Source organism: Saccostrea echinata, unplaced genomic scaffold (genome assembly GCF_033153115.1).
Source record: "Saccostrea echinata isolate AGI-Se365-2 ecotype Australia unplaced genomic scaffold, CSIRO_AGI_Sech_v1 ptg000025l, whole genome shotgun sequence".
Lineage (NCBI taxonomy): Eukaryota > Metazoa > Mollusca > Bivalvia > Ostreida > Ostreidae > Saccostrea > Saccostrea echinata.
Window position 1 is genome coordinate 28,780,985 of NW_026889774.1, and position 17,976 is coordinate 28,798,960.

The 17,976-nt window shown below is 32.7% G+C and overlaps 1 protein-coding gene across 1 annotated transcript; it reads left to right on the top strand.

The window, feature by feature from the left end:
- The first annotated feature begins 1,239 nt into the window (after window positions 1-1,239).
- On the top strand, window positions 1,240-14,487 carry LOC133192372 (cysteine-rich venom protein latisemin-like). Its single transcript, XM_061328387.1, has 11 exons — window positions 1,240-1,267; window positions 1,535-1,578; window positions 1,764-1,842; window positions 5,372-5,463; window positions 5,823-5,916; window positions 7,652-7,794; window positions 11,359-11,444; window positions 12,701-12,783; window positions 13,153-13,257; window positions 13,358-13,477; window positions 14,366-14,487. The coding sequence occupies exons 1-11, from the start codon at window positions 1,240-1,242 to the stop codon at window positions 14,485-14,487; spliced, it is 996 nt and encodes a 331-aa protein (XP_061184371.1).
- Window positions 14,488-17,976: the final 3,489 nt, after the last annotated feature.

The window sequence follows — 17,976 nt, forward strand, 5'->3', positions numbered from 1 at the left end:
TGCACTCACCACAAAAATTGCCTTGTTCACTTATTTCACTTGTTTTCTGATTTCGATTTAAACTGGTGTCATCTATATGCAAATTAACTTACTAACTTTGATTAAAAATATATCATTGAATAATCGATGTTGAATTATAGCATCTACTACGTGCTTAATTTGCACTCAACGAAGTCCAAACATCTGTCTGTATGTCGACTTGAAAATTTATTTCCTCTGGTAGATATATACCTGATATTATTAATTCTGGAAATCCTGGAAACAGATCAGAAAATCTTAAGTTTTGAGAAAAATATGGTCCATAATTTTGCTTATTTTTGATAATATAATACAAGTTAAGGCAAAAAAGTAACGCATGAAAGAAAAAATGAAATTCTTATTATTTTCTACATTTTCATCATGAAGTCATACAATACACAGGTTACACAGGTATTTTGGTAAAATATTGCTTAGGTATATATTATAGAGATGTATGAAAATATGTGAAGCTGTTTTTCAGAAGAGAAATGTTGTACAATCATTTGTGTTTGTTATCCGAAACCTATTTTCCCATAAATTCGTAAAAAATATTAAACTCAAGCTCATGCTTGATTCTGTAGATGACAGAATTATTTTAATCACGTGACTTCCTTCTTTCCAATTATTTTGAGGTTTTATAATTTTAAATTTGTTACTTCAGAATTATGAAAACTTAGAGAGGGGAAAAAAATTCCTGTGACAAGTAACACTTTCATTTAATAATATATAGGCAAAGTTACGGGCCATGAAACTATAATAATACAGTACCAAATAAAAATGACATCCGTACTCTTCTTGTAGGAAAAGAGCAATGTATTTGATAGATTAAAATGTTGGATTAAGGATCAGGCGAAGTTCTTTGCAATAAAAATAAATTAAATATGTCATCATTTTTCTTTATTTAATATGTATATAGTCGACCTTTAGGATAATAGGTAACAGATAAATATTGATGATAAATAAAAGCCAACTAACCTGTCAAAATAAAAAGAAATTGCATTGAAAAATTTGATTATATATTATAATATATAAAATTCTTAACTGACAAGTAAGCTTATTAGATACCCAGTTACACTGGAATTTGATTTATTATCTTGTCTTTGTAAGGCATGAACACGACAGTTACAAATAGATAATTATACTAAACCACTGCTATTAGCCCGTACTTGTACGGTGAATAAAGAAAACATTTTCTTTTCGTTAAACATTTCAAAATGGGCGATGAAAAAGAATTTGGAAGATGATGATGGTATTCAAAGTTCATTTGTAAAATTCAATAAAAAAAAAAAAAAAATCCGAGGAACGGAAAATGTCTTAAAAATTAAAGACTTACCAACATCTTGCCCAATCGATTAATTACATATATATTTCTGAGCTAACTCGGTCTCAATTATTGGAAAGAGATAACGAAGCTAGCATCACGAAAATTAAAGTTACATTCAGTATTTTCAAAATAAATACGAACTTTTCATAATATCCAGATTCGTTTACAGAATGAAAATTTTGTTTACTTTAGGATTTTTGTCCATTGTTGGAGCTGATCACCGAAGTAAAAGATCAGTAAGTAATGAAAATGAACAAGTGATTTTTAAGTTTGATAAAAATAATGATTCAAGTAAAAACTGCATTATCATGATCGTATTAAGAGTTTTGAGAAACTACTGTTCATAAAAATAAGTAACAATGACGAGCATATTTAAAATGCATTTGGATTGAAGACTTCACAGAAAGCAATTTTTTTCCAGGTCAACTGTGCTGCAAAATTTCAAGTCATTCCTAATCATTCTGCTTGTTTATCAAGGGCAGCAGAAGTCTCAAAATCAGGTATTTACTCAGGCAAATCAACAATAGAGCTAAACAATATACTGGTTCTTTCTCATCAATATCATAAATCCATTAAAGAATGGAACAGACCAAATGTACGGACTCCTCAGAATTTCAAAGGTAGGATCAGGTGCCTTGAAGGAGTAAGCATTCCCTGTCGACAAGTCACACCCATATTGATCAGGTAAACTGAGAAAACCAATGGCCTAACATTTGGTATGAAAAATATCAAAATACGAATCTACGTTAGGTTGCAATTGCAAACAAGGTAGTTAGAACAAACGATATTTTTGTCAAATTAAAAGGCACTGCACAAATAATTTTATAAAATCCACTTGTATAAAAGAATGTATCTTTGGAGGATGCATTTGCTTCCATCAATGATATGCGTATTTGCTTTGAAACTTTTCATCATGCTGAACCTATTTGCCTTTATTGTCTATAAATGTTGAAATTCATAGATAAAATGCTTTGATTTACCATAGTTAACTTTATTTTTATAGTAAACTATCCTTAATTATTGTAAACTATAATTTACTATGGTAGTTTTTGCTAAAATGAGGTTTAAATTTTATCTCATTCATAGATTAAAGATCAAAATTCACATAAATATTTACAAAACTAGTATTTTACAAATTTAGAAGACTTCTGTTAGTATTTTCCCCCCTGAATTGTGTATAAATCATTGAATAGATTTGAGTTTATCAATATATAATGCTCTATTGAATCACGGATATGGCTTATGGACCAAATGAAACTAGGTGGGTTGACAATACCAGTGACATAGAAGATAACGAACAATATTCAATCTCAAAGTCCATTAAAACAATACAAATCGGGAGCGGAGCAAACACGGACCTCCAAAACCAGAGGTGGGATCAGGTGCCATGGAGGAGTGAGCATCCCCTGCCGACCGGTCACACCCGCCGTGTGCTCCTTGTTATGATCGGGAAAAAACGGAAAAATCCGTCGACAATTCAGTGTGTAAATAATGGCCTAACAAGAAGTATGAAAAAACGTCAGTCAGCATATGACTTAATGATAGATTATATTTGCTGACAAGTTCATTGTATCGACCATAGAACTTACGAAATGATGACTTTAAACGAGATTGTTGATATTCTTGTTTCATCAACTTGTTAGCTCACCTGAGGCAAAGGCTCAAGTGAGCTTTTCTGGCACAGAGTATCCTTGGGTGAAGGGGATTCAAGTTTGTTCAAATGAAGGGCCACGCCTTCTTCCAAGGGGAGATAATTGCGAATTCATGAAAAATTTATGGCATCTTTCAAAAATCTTCTTCTCAAGAACCACTGTGTTAGAAAATATGAAACTTATGTTGAAGTATCCTCAGGTAGTGTAGATTCAAATTTGTTCAAATCATGACCCCCGGGGGTAGGGTGGGGCCACAGTGGGCGATCAAAGTTTTACATAGGAATACAAAGGGAGCATCTTTAAAAACCTTCTTCTCAAGAACAAAAAAAAAACCATGATTTGTCATATTTATATGGAAGCATCCTCAGGTAGTGTAGATTCAAGTTTGTTCAAATCATGACCCCTGGGGTAGGGTGGGGTCACAGTGGGCGATCGAAGTTTTACATAGGAATATATATATAGGGAAAATATTCAAAAATCTTCTTCTCAAGGACAGCAAAGCTATGAATTGGTCATATTTATATGGAAGCATTCTCAGGTGCGCATGCTGTAGATTCAAATTTGATCAAATCATGACCCCCGGGGTAGGTAGGGGCCACAATGGACGATCAAAGTTTTTCCAAGGAATATACAGGAGAAATCTTAAAAAAATCGTCTTCTCAAGAACAGCAAAGTCATGATTGGTCATATTTTTATGGAAGCATTCTCAGATAGTGTAGATTCAAATTTGATCAAATCATGACCCTCAGGGGTAGGTAGGGGCCACAATGAAAGTTTAAACTTGTAGGAAAAAAGTCACAGTAAAAAAAAAAATACGTAAGCATCCTTAGTTAGTGTAGATTCAATTTTGTTCAAATCATACCCCCTCCCTTTTAGGGGTAGGTCAGGACCACTTATGCGTTTAAGCATTACGATACTAAACTGATTTTTGCTTTTTTCCTAGCCACAGTGCTCAGGTGAGCTATGTGGCCCCTGGGCCTCTTGTTTGTCAATATCTTACCTCGTTTTAGAAATTGTTCATACGTAGAGCATGTATCGAATCAACTGAGAGATATACACCCCATATGCAGGTGATGAAGGTGTATTGCTGTATAAGTAGCTGACGATTGAAAAGTTAGAGTCATCAGATTTATCATAAAGCTTGATTGTTAGTTTTCCATTAACGTCTTTTTCTAGTAATATATCTAGATATGAAACAGATGTCTCACTCTGTGGTATCTTTTATTTCAAGCTCACTGGGATATATCGTGTCGACATATGAATGGAAATAATTATTGTTAATTGATAATACATCGTCGGTATATATAAATGTCGAGTGTAAGGACACAGCTAGAGATTTCTTTTTCTCAAGTATAAGATTTTGAATAAATTCTGCTTCACATGAACAGAAAAATAATTCTGCTAACAACGGGGCGCAATTGAAACCCATGGAAATTCCAACAGATTGTTGGAAGATCTTGTCTGCAAAAATAACATAGATATTGTCAATCAGAAACTCGAGCATCTTTTTAATGTCAACTTCAGAGTACTTGTGTGTACAATCAGAATGTATTTTAACAAAATAATTTTGCAAATGACCAATGACAAGGTAAGTAAATATACGAGTTCCATTTTTATTGAAAAAGCAGCTGTCAATGATGTCAAAAAGCCTGGAGTGGTTGTATACAGAGTTGAAAAGTCGTAAGTTTTTATGTTATTGATTTTGGTAAAATTTTTCGATTTCAAATTTTCCAAAAGTTCCTTGGAATATTTAAGCATCCACATCTGATTTACACCACTTCTCGAATATATTGTTGCACAATACTCCCAAAGTTTCTCCTTCACTATTGTTGATATTTTTCTAAGGAGTAAAGAAAGAGGCTTGGTAGAACACTTACTGGAACCCGCTATGTATATTTGTCTGTAAGGATTTTTATGAAGTTTCGGAATCCAGTATAAATATGGTATTTCAGATTCATTTTGGTTGTTGGGAATATTAAAACTACTGAAAACTGACATATTTTTTTGAAGAATTTCCTCCTTAGAAAGGGAGTTATGGGTGTAAGTTGGATTTCCACTTGTAGAATTAAATCCCAGTTCTTCTAAAATACAATTAAAATAATGAGCCTTACAAACAAAGACAATATTGTTACCTGCTTTGTCAGCTGGGACCAGTACATACTGATCATGTAGTCTGTCTAATTCATTTTTCACTTTTGAATTATGAATTAAGAAAAATGCTAAAACTTGAATGAGATATAGCCCGATGGACCGGGTGTTTTAATATTTAATTTGTATTAAATATTCGTTATTGGATTGCACGTCACTATAATAAATCATTTATATACCTACCTACCTATATCGTTACCGTTTTACTTATATGTTTAATTCAAATCAGGTGTGTCTGGACCAGATAAAACAGCCATCGTAGATAAACACAATGTGTATCGTGCTGGAGTTAGCCCGACGGCTGTGGAAATGGCAAAAATGGTACGTCGTCACCTCTGGGGTAGGATTATTGGAAACCCATGTGTATTCTTGTATTTTTTCTTTTAGTTGATCTCAATTCCTGCTTATTTTGAATGTAGTATCATACAACAAACGTAATATTATTTTAAAAAAAAGAATTTCTTTGTTAAAATCAGACAGTTGTCAAGTATTTACATGTATTTTGACCTAAGAATTCCATGTAAACAATTTCTTTATTAAAATGAAAAGTTTGTTATAAGTTTGCGATATGAAGACTGTTTACAAACTGAGTAACACAGGGCTAGAAAAGAGTAATAAATGTAAATTAGCACGGATTTCGATCTTGATGTACATGAAAATAATCAAATATGTTATACCAGTACTGGGACGCTGAGATAGCGATGATAGCCCAGAGGTATGCTGATGCTTGTAAAGGGCTGGTACACGATGGGGGACGACAGCGCGGAATTCCAGGTGAGCGAATAGACGAAGAAATGCTGTAGTGGGGTCTTTGTAGTGAAGGTTAACTTTTTTCAGAATTTATTTTTCATTTGGTTATAGAAATACACTTTTTCAGTCAGTATACGTGGCCTCACAGTGTGATATTCATTATATCATGAATGTTACATCATAATCTGATAAATAACTTTTTTTTTTAAATGTATGCTGCAAAATTGAGAAAGCAATCGCGACCTGGCGATGTAACTGTAAGTTTAATGAAATGTAGGAAAATGTCACTATTAACATCTTCAATATACATTGTAACTTCCTAAATCGAAAAAAAAAAACTCCTGGCATCTAACGACATTGTACGCCATGAACTCAATTAGTATCCAATCTTCGAACGCACTCAGAAAATCACTCTTCGAATAGATTATTGATTCAATGTGTAATTATTGACAGAAAGGTGAGCTTTTATTTCATCCGAAAACACACCAAAACCTTTCTTATGAATATCCGTAAATTATATTGAATTCAATAACAGAGATAAATTGCACATAAGAGAGAAGCCATCTCTTGAATTTGTAGTTTTGGAGGCCAAAGTGGATAAAAATATTTTTAAATGCAGAGAAAATATGTGTGGCGTGATTTTTTTTGCATATATTGTTAAATCAACAATATTCTTAATTCTTTTTCATTTTTAAAAAAAATTGAACTTAATATATAAAATCGAAAGAAAAAAAAACTTTCATAACAATTGCACTTAGGTTGAAAGAGGATTTCGGAATTTTAAATTTATATCTACTTTCTCTGAACTTTAAGTCCATATCACAAGGAATTCGATTATTTATCTCTCACTAAAAATTCATAAATCCGTTTGAGTTGCATATATTTCAAGATGATTCCAAAATGTCCTCTAAGATATTTTGATCATTATAAATATTCTTTTGCAGTTAAGGTCAGCATATGTCATGTCGTTTTTCAAGGGGTTAGAATTTATCAGTGAATAATATGGACATCTTTTAAGTCATTTTTTCCTTGTTAAGAATTTATCAGTTGTCAATAAAGGCATATTGAGGTCGTTTTTCCTTGGGGCAGAATTTAGCAATAGCAAAAATGAGCATTTTTAGGTCGTTTTTCCTTGGGTCAAAATTAAGCAGTAGCCGATATGGGCATATTTGAGGCCGTTTTTCTCTGCGTCAGAATTAGCAGTATTCGATATGGGCATATTTGAGATCGTTTTTCTTTGGGTCAGAATTAAGCAGTAGCCGAAATGGGCATATTTGAGGTCGTTTTTTCCTTGATCAGAATTTAATATCAGTGAATAATATGGACATCTTTTAAGTCATTTTTTTCCTTTTTAAGAATTTATCAGTTGTCAATAAAGGCATATTAAGGTCGTTTTTCCCTGGGTCAGAATTAAGCAGTAGCCGATGTGGGCATATTTGAGGTCGTTTTTCTCCGGGTCAGAATCTAGTAATAGTCGTTATGGGCATATTTGAGGTCGTTTTTCTCTTTGTCAGAATTAAGCAGTATTCGACAGGGGCATATTTTAGGTCGTTTTTCCCTTGGCCAGAATTTAGCAGTAGCCGATAAGGGCATAGTTTAGGTCGTTTTTCCCTGGGTCAGAATTAAGCAGTAGCCGATATAAGCATATTTGAGGTCGTTTTTCTCTGTGTCAGAATTAAGCAGTATTTGATAGGGGCATATTTAAGGTCATTTTTCCCCGGGTCAGAATTAAGCCGTATTCGATATGGATATATTTTAGGTCGTTTTTCTCTGGGTCAAAATTTAGCAGTAGCCGATATGGACTTGACATGGGAAGCTGTGGTGAAACTCTGGTATGACGAAGTTAAGAATTTCATACTGAATGGAACCAATTCTCTCACTGCTGTCGGACATTATACACAGGTATTCTGATTTCTTCAGACTGATTTACTATTTTTGTTGAAGTCTTGAAAACTCGAAATATTTTATTACCTTTTATTTGGCACGAGACGAAGGTGCAATTAACTGATTAAATAAATTATGTTGATCGTCTGTTTGTCCGTCCGTCTGTCTGATCTATCCCTACGAAAAATTTACTATTTCAAAAGTTCTGGCAACTGGTATATAAAATTTTAACTACGTTACGGATTAAAATGACTCTGATACCACTGTAAAGCTTAGGCAAATATGCATTAGTAGTGACGTCATTTTACATTCAAAATGACGTATAGGCCTGCTAAAATGACGTCATAATTAGGTATACTCTGTATACTTGGAGTAAAAATGACTGATATAGAGAACAATTTTTTTTGTTGAGCAAAGAGCGTATTGCAAAATTCGCTCATTGCTTGGCTTTACGGCAACAGAAATAAAAGCCGATTTAGATGTAATATATAGAGAGCATGCTCTTTCATATCGAGCAATGGCAAGATGGGTAGTTCAATTTAAAGAGGGTAGAAAATCAATTGAAGATGACCCCCGTTCGGGGCGTCCAGTTTGTGCATATGGCGAAAAAGAAATCGTCGCTGTTCAAAATACGATAGCTGATGATGCTAGATATACAGTTAAGGAAATAGCAGACTTAACTAACATTAATTTGTCAGCAGTTTTTCGTATTTTAAAGGAAAACTTAAAGCTTAGGAAAGTCTGTGCTAGATGGGTGCCGCATCTTCTCTCGCAAGAGCAAAAGCGCATCCGGGTAGAAATGGCTTCACAGTTACTAACAATTTATGAAGATTGTGACCAAAGGCGAATAAATGAGATTGTAACTGGTGATGAAACATGGATATATTTTTTTGAACCGGAAACTAAGCTCAATAATAAAGTTTGGATCGGTGAAAATGATACAAGGCCTCAAATTGCACGCAAAAACCGGTCTGTCCGGAGAGTAATGTACGCTTTATTTTTTGATTCTAAAGGCCCTGTTGCTCAAGTTCCGGTTCCAGAACACAGCAGTGTTACTGGTCAATTTTATGCAGAGAATGTCTTGTCTCAGGTTGTAGAGCACTATAAAACGACCCGACCAACAACCAGTACTAGAGGAATAAAGCTCCTCCATGACAACGCACCTGCCCATAGATCAGAGGTAGTAACCAAATATTTAAAGGAAAATGGTATTGCCGTTTTACCACATCCACCCTACAGTCCTGACCTAGCTCCATGCGATTTTTGGTTGAATGTCGTTATCAAAGAAGCCGTCCGAGGACGGCGATTTGAAAGTCATCGTGCAGTCGGAAGTGCCGTATTCCAGTGTATGACGCGTATACCGAAAGAGGACTATAGGGCAGCATTTTCCACGTGGATTTCAAGACTGAAAAAGTGTGTCCAGGTCAACGGAGACTATTTTGAGGGATTGATATGATTTAATTTATGATAATGACGCTCATTAATTTACCGCACACCAGTTGCCATAACTTTTGAAATGCCCCTCGTATAGTAAAAACTTTGATACTTTGATTTACTCTGAAACTTTACTCTGGAACTTTTTTTGAGATTTCAAAGCTTAAAACCTCTTAAATTTGATAATAGTGAAGTAAAATTTGGAAATAATTTGTGAATATACAAATAATAGTTCCATTTAATATAAAAATGTGCATGTATGTATTGAAGAACAAACAAATATAACAATCTGAAAGCCATAGTAAAAATACTCGTACTTTGATTGTATTAGTAAAAACTTTGATACTATAGTAAACTATAGTAAAGTATAGTATTTTTGTTAGGGGTGTTATAAACACCCTTACCAGTAAATTCAAATTTTCTGACTATGCCTTTTACTATGTTTTTCTGATCATGACGTATAATGGATAGTAGAAATCATGAATTTTCCAAAAGAAAAACCTTATAATTACAGTGTATAGTTTATTTAATTGAATTTTAATGCATGAAAAACTACTGCTTCCTATAAGTTAAAAGAATGTACGGGTAAGTATTTGAATTCGTTTTGCGAGGTAACTGCTTTAAGAACGCAGAAGGTTTAATCAAAGCACAAATATCATGTGAAAAATATATCCAATGTAAAAAATGGTCCTTTGCCCAATTAGAAAAAAAAACCGATTCGAGAAGACTTGACCGCTGTTGTGTTGTAGTGTAAACTATCCTGATGGAAAAAGTGGAATAAAGTCAAGCAGTTCAAATTATTACTCATCTTCCTAAAAAATTAATTATTTGTATTACTTTCTTGACCCCTGAGTTATATTGAAATCTCTTCGAACTCTTCGAAATGTCCTGCAAACAGATGTTACGTTAAAGTTTTTAATTTTAACTTAGACTTATATACAATGACCTTGTCAGCAAATACAATCTTTCACTAAGTCAAATGCTGACTGACTTTTTCATAATAATTGTTAGGCCATTATTACCAGGGGTAACACACTGATTTTTCCGTTTTTTCCCGATCATGACAAGGAGCACACGGCGGGTGTGACCGGTCGGCAGGGGATTCTAACTCCTTCATGGCTCCTGATCCCACCTCTGATGTCTTAGAGGTCCATGTTTGCTCTGCACCTATTTTGTAATGTTTAATGGACTTTTGAGCTCGAATACTGTTCGTTATCTCCACATATTTCACTTATAAAAGATTAAATTAAGATTTTAACAGTTGATGAAATATAGAGATAAGAACAGTATTCAAGCTCAAAAGTTTATTCAAACAATACAAATCAGGAGCAGAGCAACCGCGGACCTCTCAAACATCAGAAGTTGGATCAGGTGCCATGGATGAGTGAACATCCCCTGCCGACCGTCACACCCGCCCTGTGCTCCTTGTCATGATCGGGAAAAACGGACAAATCCGTAGACAATTCAATGTGTAAATAATGGCTCCATGCAAGACAGACAAACTTGTTAAATATCTTTATAATTAAAGAAATGTTCAAACAGATATTCTTATTAATTAACAAATTTAACTAATTGCAAAAAAGAGATGATTTAGTCTGAAAAATTTTAAGATGTCTACATCAATTTAAATGGAATCGTGAATAAGAACACAAAATGATCCTTTTCAACAAAGCATAGTTATATCTGCTGTGACGTGACAGATATGTCAATTATTCATAAAATAATAAAAGTAGTTCTTAAGCGAAACTTTTCATGGCCAGATTTCCAATTAATAAAATATGGACCAAGTGAACCTTTTCACCACCCAGACAATACACATACTGGTTTTAATAAAGTGCGTGCATTTCAAAGGGAAAATTAGAAAATTCATGCTTTTGTGTTAATTAAACAATGAGGAAAATTAAGGTTTTGTTAAATTACATGAGAAAAATTAAGCTTTTGTGTAAATTACACAATGAGAAAAGTTAAGCTTTTATGTATACTATACAGATACTGTAGCAATTCCCGAGTCATTGCACGATACTGCTTGATTTAATGTCTGCTGTTTAATTTGTTCACAGTATGTATTTGAAGAAAATATATTTCGACACATTCTTTGAAACATATATAGACAGTGTTTTTTATGCTGATATCTTATTTCTATTCCAGGTTGTATCCGCAAACTCAGTCCTGATTGGCTGTGGCTTTGCACTCTGTGGGACAACTAGAAATTATGTATGCAACTACGGACCAGCGTAGGTGTACATGAGTAGAATGTAAAGCACTGCTCTCATTTCTTAAATGAAGCAGTTTGGTTTTAAATTGAAGAAATCATGGTTTTAATTTTATTTAATATCAATCAATTAGGAAATATTGGTGAAGAATTCTTCTTTCATGCGTGGTTGCGAGATAGTAAACTAAAATGTTGGTCATCTGCAAAAGTACTCCCAGGTTGAGATGAAAGATGCTTGAGTATCTCATTGACAGTATATGGTTTTTGGAGACTAAGTCTTCAAACGATCGGAATTCACATTGGTACTATTGTACCCAGTCATTACCAAGCCTGTTTTTGTATTCATATGAAACAGATTTTATTCAAAAACTTGAAAAGAAGAAGTCTCTTGCTGTGGCCTTCAATTCGACATTTAGATATATCGACGGCGTTTTGTCAATAAGCAATATTCATTTTCATTTTTACGTTGATATATTCCTTTGAATGCGAAATGAATTCGAATTAGACATTACAGAGCATGGCACATCTATTTCATATTTGGATATTTTATTAGAAAATTCGAAAGATGGCGGGTATGATCAGTCGACAGGGGATAATTCTTACTCTTCCATAACACCTGATTCAACATGTTTTAAGAGCTTTATGTTGGCTCAGCTCAGAATTTGTTTTGTTTAAATGGACTTTTGAGCATAATCACTATTCGTTTCTTTACATTTTATATAAAATACTAAAAATAGTACTAATAAATACTCATTAAGAACTAAAATAAGTATGAAGAGCTTCTATAGATGGGATTGAAATGAAAGAGACTGTCATCCCAATTAATATACATAATTATAAGATAAAGGTCTGTGGGTACCCTATTAATGACTAATTACACACCCCTTCTGCGCTATTTATGACTGATTATACACCCCTTTTGACCTATAAATGACTAATGATACATCCCTTCTGCCTATTAATGACTAATTATATACCCTGTTTACCTTATAAATGACTAATTATACATCCCTTCTGCCTATTAATGACTAATTATATACCCCGTTTACCCTATAAATGACTAATTATACGCCCCTTTATAACGGGCCGTGTATTATGGTATAGCTTTTACTGTTCCTCGTATTGGTATTTGTTGTTCACATGTCCTCTCTTGTTTTTTTTTTCAACCTCAAAAAAATCCAATGTAAATTCAAAATACTGGATCAAAATTTAGATATTCATTGCATATTGCATGTTGAATTGTAGAGACTGATATCAAAATAATGTTTAAAATTGTAGCGGAAACATGGACTATAACAATCCATATATATCAGGTCCGTCTTGTAACAATTGTGGAAACAAATGCAGTGGGAACTTATGCGGTAAGCCTGGAATATACGCTAAAAGAAAATGACAACAATGGATAAATAAATCTAATTAATCAACAGCTCTACTTATCATATTTTTTGACAGATATAAGGATGCTTGAATTCTTTGAAATATGACAATTTTCGGACGAGTGTGAACGTGAAGTTTGACGATTGACCTACTTATTATTTACCTTTTGTCAAATCATGAACTATAGATTATGATCAAAAACACACTAAATGAGGAATATATATATATATATATATATATATATATATATATATATATATATATATATATATATATATATATATATATATATATATATATATATATATATTGAAATTTTCAACATTTATATTGATAACATTTATATTTTATAGACTGTAGTGGCAAAGTTTGTGAAAATGGAGGAATACTGGACTCCAACACTTGCACATGCACGTGCAAAATGGCGTCTAGTACTTACATCGGAGACACCTGTCAGTGTAAGAGTATAAGACATATGTCAGTCATATTTAGATAGAGATATTATTCTTTTATAAAACTGATATTTAAAGATAATTTTATTATTTTTTACAATTTTAGTGAACTGTACGAAGCACACAGACAACCCTCTAGTATGTGGGAAGCAGGTATTTCCTCGTCACTGTGACTTATTTACAAACGTACCGGAAGATTGTCCTACCATGTGCAATGTGTGTCCTTGTAAGTGAAATAGAAAGAAATCGATATTGTTACATTATTAATAGATATTTCTTTTTAGCAGATTTTGATGATCGAAACTGAAAATATATACACATGTAGTGCAAATGAAGAGCTATTTATTAAGAAATAAAGCGGGTCATAATATGCATCCTCAGAATCTTGGGACAGAAATGAAATTTCACCCTGGTTTTTTTTTTTAGGATTGGCTAGTGCTATATCAGATATGAAGAAAATATATTTGTTTTTCAAGTGGATTCAGCTAAAATCCTGAAAATGTATTTTGTCGTTTTTCCTCTGGAAAAAATTAAACAGTTTTCAATGAATTTCCCTGAGGAAAGAATAAGACAATTGCTATTAACATGGACATGACGTATTCCTTTTACTTCTGTAAATTTTGCACCAGGTCAGGCTAAATAGTAACTTAAAAAATAATGCATGTATATAAAGGTTGTATACCGTTCTTACATTTGCAAAAAAACCCTATTGGCTTCTTGGTAATCAGTATTCAAGTACTGAATAGTGAATATCATTTGTTATGATATATTTGTACATTCCATCATGTCCATTGAATGAAGCTGCGTTTAAATTATACCGATGTTCATGTTAGAGAAAATCTCAATTGAACAATAGAAACTATGCATAAACTCTCACTTTCAACGTAGCATTTCACACAATAAATAAAAATCAAGTTCTTGTAATATATTCATTAATTGTAGAAGGTGCAAACATTAAATATGAACTCAATATTCTTATCATCATTTTCATATGAGGATAAAATGTGATGAAATATATCTGCACAAACCCCCTTTTTTATATAAGAAAATTAAATGAATGAATATTCAATGGATTGTAACTGTCTGACCTTTATCATTCAGGTTTTTTTTACAGGTGCTGGCATTGAAAATAATGGAACCACAACCTGTTTGGGAACTCAAAGTTCTCAATCTAGAGCAGAATCAGGAGCAGTGATTTTATTTTTAACTATAAAAATCTTTCTTATCGCCTGTTGACAACTGCAAACAAAGGTTGATTCTTTCTGGCCTTTGACAATATTGTCCTTAACAAATCATTGAAATAATCCTATTAGAAATTAATAGAAATCTGCAAGTACAGCTGACAATAGTTTTATCAAATCTAATGAAATAATTATGCAGTCATTTAAAAATTGATGAAAATATTCAAGTATTCACAAATATAAACGAGACAAAACTTCTAAAATATTTATAATAAGTTTTGTCTTGTTTGCATTTGTGAATTCTAGAATACTGTCTAAATCTTAGAGTACTCTCTGTACATATATCAATAACATCATATAAATAAGAAGTCTGGATCGGCCGATGTATATTTGGTATAAGGTGTGTCAACGAGCTTATTTGTCGTTTAATTAATGAACTAATATGCATTGTATTTTCCAAGATACTTGCTTTTTCATCTCTTTTTTCTTTTTAAATACCATGAATAGACGTTTAAACTAATATACTTTGATAGATCAAATGTGAATTTAATTTGAATGAAAATCCTGTATCAGAAAAAAAACTGTTCTTAAAACACAAACAAATGATTTAAATTTAATCAGATATCTTAGACTGACAAGCTCCATTCATGATTATGACAGCAGAAAACATTCTTAAAAGCTTGAATTCCACATGAGGCAATTGTTGCACCGTAGCAACCACTGAGAATACTAAATTTACGAATGATGCAATTTAACAGAAATAGTGAATGACTTTACATTTATTAATGATATAAATGCACCATTATTCGACAATTACAACGTCAACTAATGATACAAATTACATAGTTATATCATTAATTAATGCAACGTCAACCACTAATACCTACTTTAAATCATTAGTGGATTTTAAACATTAGTACTTTCTCAATGCATAAATTAAAGAGCAGGGTTTTTTTTTAAAGATCATTGACAACTGCTTCCTCAATAAAAATGGAACTTTCAGATCTTGTGATTGGTCATCTACAAATTACTTTGTTATAAACCATTCTGATTCTACAATCAAGTACTTTGTAGTGCTGGAATTCCTCCTTGACACTATATATACATAGTCTTAGGAGGCCAGGCCTTCCACCAAAAGCTGTTAGAATTTCGATGGGCACTAATTGTGCCTCTTTATTAGCCGACCTGTTTGTATATTCCTATGAAGTGGAATTTATTTAAAAAAACTTCTACTTGAAAAGAATGCTCTTGCTGTGCCCTACAACTCGACATTTACATGTACATATATCGACGACAATTGTCAATTAACAAATAGTTGTTACTTTCATTCCTATGTCGACTCGATACATCCCAGTGAACTCGAAATTAAAGCCGTTACAGAGTCTGCCACATTTCTTTCATATTTGGATGTTTTACTGACGATAAAGGTGAACTAAAAACTAAACTATAAGACACACGAAATGACCAGATTTTCCATCGTCAACTTTCCTGATTTGTGTAGTAATATTCTGCTATCACCTGTTTATGGTGTTAACATCTCCCATCGTATTCGATACGCAAGAGCATGCCCTGAGTACGATCAATTTTCAAAACAAGGCAGGCCACTAACAAATTGTTTACTAGGTTTATGAAATTGATCACTCTTCAATTCGTCATCTTCACTTTTTAAATGTGATATATTAAACAATTAATTGATTTTTAAGGGTAATGTAAGGATTGATTTAAAAAAAATAGTTTGCAGTTCCTTATGTTTAAAGAAATTCTTCTCCCTTATGGTGAATGTCTGCAAAAACATGTTAAGATGGCTAAGAAAAAAGAATAATTATGAAAACTGTTCTAAAAGATACACACATATACAATTTTGATTTGATTTCAATAAAGTTTATAAAAGTTAAGGAAACATCAGGATCAGTAAATTTAGAATTTAAAATGTTTCGATAGACCAGCTGATGTAACCTTTTCTCCTCCAAGATTATAAAAACAAACCAGTGGAGCTACAGTCTCATCAAGGACATCTTTTATTTAATCAAATATCTAAATAAAATAATAAACAAATGTACTGTAATTACACAAATACAACACAATCATTTTTGTCTATGTGAATTAATTTTGCTTCTTTAATGTAAATGTGTTTTTATGACAATAAATATATGTATTTGCGCTTTCTATCTGTGAAATGATAAATTAATAAACTTTCTTATTTATTTTTAAGCTATTAGAATGTCTTTTATTACAAGTGAGTAATGATAAGCTATTGAATCTTGGCTCTGCACTATGTTTTTGAAAAAAAGACTAAAATTTTCATTTCTGTACATTTTAATTTTCACTGGACTCGAATAATTCTTATCATAAAATAATCTAAAATTATGTAGCTAGAAAAACATGAATTACAATTGTAAAGAACATGATAGACAGATATTTATTCGTTGACAACCTTAAAAGTTGGAAGTACAATGATCGATTTAGACATAAAAAACTTAAGAATACGTGTATAAGCAACATATAAAAGTGATAATGTACAAACGCAGTACAAACGATTTTTTAAAGCAATAAAATGTAATAAAAATATTAGGAGATATAAATAAATTGAAATGAATATACATAATGTACAAACAATTTTAATCAAAGTTGATATAAAAAAAAAATAAAGGGTGTTCAGTCCACTGACTAGCTTCTAAATTACTTGTGTGTTTTTGTATGGTTTAGTAAACCAATTATGTTTTGAATTTTGGTAAGATTTATATTTGTTTCTTTGTTTATTGTTTAACGTCCCTCTCGAGAATTTTTCACTCATATGGAGACGCCACCACCTGCCGGTGGAGAGCTACAAATTTTGACCTATGCTCGGCACTCAGGGCAATTGAGCAGTGAGGGATCTTTTTCGTGCCAGCACCAACTGCGACACGGGACCTCGGTTTCTACGGTCTCATCCGAAGGACCGATCTCCTACAGTGGGATTTGAACCCGCGACGTAAGGATCAACTCCTTACTTCGCGACTCTAGAGCGAACGCTCTAACCACTGCGCCACGCTGGCGACAAGATTTATTTTAGGAGTTTCTCAAATTCTCAAATATCCCCGAGCATTAGGAAGAAGGCAGTGGAGTCGATGGGATGGACTTACATCTCGTTGAAAAATTTCAAGCAGATTTTTGAGTCTATCAGATTGACTTTCTAGGATGGTTTCCAAGGCTTTTTCGGTAGGAGTCTAATAAGCGCATGATAACACACGCTTTTGAATGGACTCATTACTCCTTACAAAAATATTAACTACTGTAAAGGAGAAACTTCAGACTACTGTGCTACAGCTTATTCTAGAAGTGGTGTAAATCAAATATGTGGATCCTCAAAAACTCGAAAGAACTTTTAGAAACTTTAAAATCGCCAAATTTTTCAAGTCAATAACATCAAAACGTGGACTTTTCTACACTTTATACAACAATTCCTCAGGATAAATTAAAAAATAGGCTTTTGATATCCTAGACAACTGCTTTTTAAATAAAAACGGAACTCGGAATTTTTCACACCTTGTGATTGGTTATCAGC

What these genes read in the sequence shown, in the direction of transcription:
- LOC133192372 (XM_061328387.1), top strand. Translation starts at nt 1,240, where the DNA reads ATGAAAAAGAATTTGGAAGATGATGATG. An exon ending in ATCACCGAAGTAAAAGATCA is followed by an intron (nt 1,579 to 1,763) that starts GTAAGTAATGAA and finishes ATTTTTTTCCAG; the next exon opens with GTCAACTGTGCTGCAAAATT. An exon ending in ACGACAGCGCGGAATTCCAG is followed by an intron (nt 5,917 to 7,651) that starts GTGAGCGAATAG and finishes GATATATTTTAG; the next exon opens with GTCGTTTTTCTCTGGGTCAA.